The sequence below is a fragment of the Etheostoma spectabile genome, chromosome 13 (assembly GCF_008692095.1).
Source record: "Etheostoma spectabile isolate EspeVRDwgs_2016 chromosome 13, UIUC_Espe_1.0, whole genome shotgun sequence".
In the NCBI taxonomy this organism is placed as follows: Eukaryota; Metazoa; Chordata; class Actinopteri; order Perciformes; family Percidae; genus Etheostoma; species Etheostoma spectabile.
The window spans coordinates 30,097,025-30,101,954 of record NC_045745.1 but is presented as its reverse complement, the minus strand read 5'-3'; the positions used below and the strand labels follow the sequence as shown (position 1 = coordinate 30,101,954).

The window sequence follows — 4,930 nt, the reverse complement described above, 5'->3', positions numbered from 1 at the left end:
AATCCATGTTATCTTATCCTTTGTGCTACCAAATGGTAACCACTAGCAATCTTTTCCTTTCTACATCAACCTTTGTCTCCCTCCCCCCCCCACCCCCGAGGACCACGCCAGTGGAGCCTTTCCTCACTGGTGGACATGGGGAAATGTTTCAGGAAAGGTATAATGAAGCCACTGGACAGTTGCCATATAAAGGTTTCAGTGGAACTGCGGGATGAAACTTGTAAGACATCCAGTTCTACATCGGTGACCATTAGACACCACTCCGTTTTAGACCATTTTGCACCTATGTGCTGTAGCTGTAATTTTTTGTTCCTTTGTAATTTACACTTTTGTTTTTAATTACTGGTACTTCATTGAATCAGAACTCGAAATTTTGGTTTTAATTTTGTAAAACGGTTGTTTCATATGTGAAGAAGCTAAAAATAAAATGTAAGATTTCTTCAAAGAGAAAATGTCTCATGTATGTTTCTTTTTGTTAAATTGGAATTTTAAAGCCTTTTTTTAAACAGTGTAGGAATTCTAGTTGAAGACTATGAATTAAACAAAAAAAGACATCGTGTACGAGCCAGTGTCAAAATTGAAGTACCGGTATTAGTTCTGGTATTCACAATGTCTTTACCGGGGGAAACACTCTGAGCTAATTTTTTTTTCCTTTTTTTTTCTCCTTTCTCTTTGCACTACTACACACACTCCTCATCTAATTTTCTTTATTAGAGCAAGATGGAGAAAAAAAAATCACCAAGTTGTATCAGACAACTCCTATACCATATATATATCCATTAAAAAATACATGTCAGAAATAGGAGGAAAGATTAAAAAACAAATACCTGTGCTTTGTTTTAAAGAAGACAAGAAAACATAAAAATAATCAGTCTGTTACAAAATAATTAATCAGTGACACAAGTGATATTGCTCAAGTATGAAAGTGTCTTGCTGAATTTTGATTTTTAATTGGTGCTCTTAAAATTGGACTGGTGCTCATATTAAGGGGAACAATAATCCTGCGATGATATGTGACTTGTCATCTGAGAGCAAGACCTTTTTTGATGGGAAAGTGACAATAAATTAGTGTGTGACATTATTATTATTATTATCCTTACACAGTGAAGCTCAAAATGAGATCTGCCATGTTGTTGAGCAACCCGGTCAAGGTGTCACAGTGGATCTGAAGCATCAGGACAGCGCTCACAACACAATGTAGTTTTGTGGAAGAAAATACACTGAAGCAAAAAAATACAAAAACAATTTTGGTTCCAGTTTTTGGTTGTTGTTTGAAACCGGATCAGTCATGCAGCCAGTGAAGACCACCGCTAAAATGGTTAAAACTGACAGTGTACGTTCCAGTAGACGTGCATTAGAGAATTGACTGGAAAGCAAAAATGAAAGTTGTCTGGTGTAGAAAGGGTGTCTGTCTTTATTTACATAATGCTCCATGGCAATCGTGCAGTGTTATGCAAATTTTTGGTTCTGGTCCACTGTGATGCCTATACAATACAATGTCACGTTGGGTGTTCTCTGAATTGCTTAATTCAATGAACATTACTGATGCAAACCCAAATGAGATACCTTTACAAACTGTTATCATATACCGAAGCACTGTTTTGTCCTGTTATGCAGTATTTGTCGGGTCATTGTCAATAACACATTTTGTTTATGAAGCAGACACGTTATACATTTTTTACAAGACATCCTTTATGTGATCAATTTCACTAGGCTAACATGCTAATGTTCTTCATCGGAAGCAGTTGCAACATGAAAACAAAACGTTGGAACATCCCTATAACTTCACAAAGGTTAGAAATGTATTGTTTCAAAAAAGAATAGGTTATTAATCCTGGGTGGACAGAAGGACCAACGCTATGAACAAAAGCCTGCAGTCTTGGATGAAAGCTGATCCATCATGGTGTAGAAGACACTTTTTTCCAGTTAAACCTAATGTGAAAACCAGCTGTGGCATACACCGTCTAAATTGACTGATGTGTGCCGTTAACCAACTTTTGTACTCAACAGAAATGTGCACGTTATTAAAATTCGACCCTGTTAACACGGTCCCCTTTGTTGTTTTTCAGCCCGCTGTTTGTCACATGGAAAATAGGCAGAGACAAGCGGTTGCGAGGTTGTATAGGTACATTTTCTGCCATGAATCTGCACTCAGGACTCAGGGAGTACACCCTTACCAGGTAAGCAACAACACAAAGTTACGTTTCTGTGTTTCAGTGCTGTAGACCAAATGCTGCGATGGAGCATGAGAAATGGTGGCACAGTAGTGAAATGGTAAAAAATGTAGTGAACAACCAGCATATTGGAATAAAGACCCCTAACATGGGCAACTTTTTCAGTAGTAATAAATTACCTTCAGAACTGATAGTTGGCCTGTGCATGAGTGCAAAAAAAACAAACCACAATTTCTGTTTCTTATAGTATTTGCTTTTGTTCTGTTTCATTCATGTAGCTCGCAGTGAGGAGCGTGTGTCTCCTTTGATCCCAGGTCCTGGGGCTTCAAAAAATATTCAAAAAGGTTATTAATGTCCATAAGTAGGTTTTTTTTCATGAATGTTTTCTGTTTATTTAGATAAATGTGTTTATATGTAAGTATTTCTATTTTTTTATTAACAGTCGAAATGCAGTTACACTGAGCTAGCAACACAAGTTATCAACACTGGCGTTGATGTAGAAAGATTCTGAAGTCCTTTTTATTTAGTCCTGATGACCCGGCACTCATGACATCATTAGGACAGGCAGTGACACAAATGAAATGTAGTGATTAACTGTAATGTATGGACTGTTGTAAATATGTTTTTAACTCTAAAATGTAAAGCCTTGATAATAAAGAGTCCTTGTGTAGTTGTATTGGGAGTCCGGGGAACACCGTGACACAGGTTTAACCCACATTGGTGGATCATCCGACTGGTGGGTTAAACGCTGGTTGGGCACTACTTGGCTTCGGTGGTCAAGTATTTCAATTGGAAATCCGAGTTAAACATTTAAATGGCACGTTAACCATTACATGACATATCTAACAAATGGGAGACAGCATGGGGCGTGAGAGTGAGTCTTTCAGTGTAAATGCCTGGTGTGGAATGTTTTTCACCAGCGTTTTTGACCCGAGGGCAGACACAGCTGATGTGTCAACTATATGTAAACAGACAGCGCCTGACTGGTACTGTGTACAGACACACGCGTTACTGACAGCATTGAGCTGCTGTGAGCGGCCATGCTCCGAGTCCATGCTGCGACCACGCTGGCCTCTCCATGTCCATAGGTCATCACCATTAGACAAAAGGTCTCTTGTCCCGCAACAACACAATGTAGTTAAAAGTAAAGGTAATCGGAGTTTCAAACTCTACACAAGTTAGTCAAACCATTGGGCCTCTTCACACTTGATTATACCTCCTTTTTTTTCTTAATTACTTCTTGATATGGTGTTTTCTTTGTGCTTTTATGCATGCAGTGCCCTTAAAGACAGCCGCTTCCCCCCTATGACGAGGGATGAGCTGCCTCGCCTCTTCTGCTCAGTGTCTCTTCTCACCAACTTTGAAGACGTCGGGGATTACCTTGACTGGGAGGTAAGAGACATGGTTTTCTAAATTTGCGGTTTGAAGTGTGGCGCCTAAATGCTCACTCTTTCTGCTCTTAATACACTGCAGCTTCTACACTATTTAAGTGGTTTACATTTTTTCCCAAACAAGACGTTGACTAAGTTAAATGTTAATGCTGTGACCTGTTGGAACAAATGCAAAAAATATTGTATTTGTCGCAAAATGTAACGGCTCTCCATATTTGATTAAGGCGTGTTCTTTTGACAACTTTGACGTTGTTGTTGTTGTTGTTGTTGTGTTTTTTTTTTGTTTTTGTTTTTTTTTAATGGCGTAAAAAAATACATTTTCATGGATTTCTTGTTTGGAATTGTAGGTGGGTGTTCACGGTATAAGGATAGAGTTTTTCAATGAAAAAGGATCAAAGCGCACCGCCACCTACCTACCGGAGGTTGCAAAGGAGCAAGGTGAGATCTATTTGTGCGGCAAACAATCCAACCTCATCTGCTTTTTACAGAGACAGTGAATGTTGCACCAGATGTGGATTTTCAGGACTGTGTAAAGCGATTTAACTCTCATTTCATCAAGGTTGGGACCACATTCAAACCATAGATTCCTTACTACGAAAGGGAGGTTACAAAGCCCCCATCACAAATGACTTCAGGAAGACCATTAAGTTAACCAGGTAAGATTACGACTTATTGTATGCATATATTATAATGTGCCGCCGAGATTCTTTGTTTGCCACAAACATTTATTTAGAATCACAAAAAAGTTTATTGCCATTGTAAGCTACACTCAACAAGACATTTGCCTTGGTGATTGGTGCGTACATAAACATATTAAACATTAATGTGAGATTAACAATAAATACAGAAACAAATATATAAGTCCTAAAATCTTATGCAAATATGCAGGTATGTACAAGTTTAGCCAACCAAGCAGAATTGGTAAAACTGAACATAAATCTAACATGAATTAAATTAAAAAAAGAAAAGGAAAAGCTGTATAAAGCCTTTTGCGGCTCCAGAAGGAGCCGCGTGAAATCTGAAATAAATTGCCTTATGTGATGTTACTTGAGTCCACATTGGTTGGCTGAAGACACGTCTGAAAATAGAAATATCTGGGGGTGTAGCGTTACACAGAAGTGAGATCAGTAGACCGCTGTAGCCCGCTGTTCATCTCATCATCAGCCTCTACTAGATTAACTCACCCAAATGTCCAAATGAACTGTCATCGGTTGATTTGCTTTGTGGGTAATGTAAGAGCTAGGCTTTGACCAGGAAGAAGAATGCGTGTAATGATAAAAAAATAAATTAAAAAGTTGTCTCAGTTATACTGCATAAATTTTTATACTTAACCGATGTGTTGTCCTTGGGTCAAACTGACCCGTT

The 4,930-nt window shown here is 38.4% G+C and overlaps 1 protein-coding gene across 2 annotated transcripts in view; it reads left to right on the top strand.

The window, feature by feature from the left end:
• The window catches only part of ammecr1 (AMMECR nuclear protein 1), an 11,517-nt gene that overhangs the window by 5,295 nt on the left and 1,292 nt on the right, over positions 1-4,930 (top strand). The window contains exons 2-5 of one of the 2 annotated variants that reach the window (XM_032532725.1): positions 2,070-2,180; positions 3,452-3,566; positions 3,913-4,003; positions 4,125-4,221. In XM_032532725.1, the coding sequence (XP_032388616.1) occupies positions 2,070-2,180; positions 3,452-3,566; positions 3,913-4,003; positions 4,125-4,221 (414 nt within the window). The remainder of the gene's footprint in view (positions 1-2,069; positions 2,181-3,451; positions 3,567-3,912; positions 4,004-4,124; positions 4,222-4,930) is intronic. The other variant, XM_032532726.1, reaches the window with a different exon arrangement.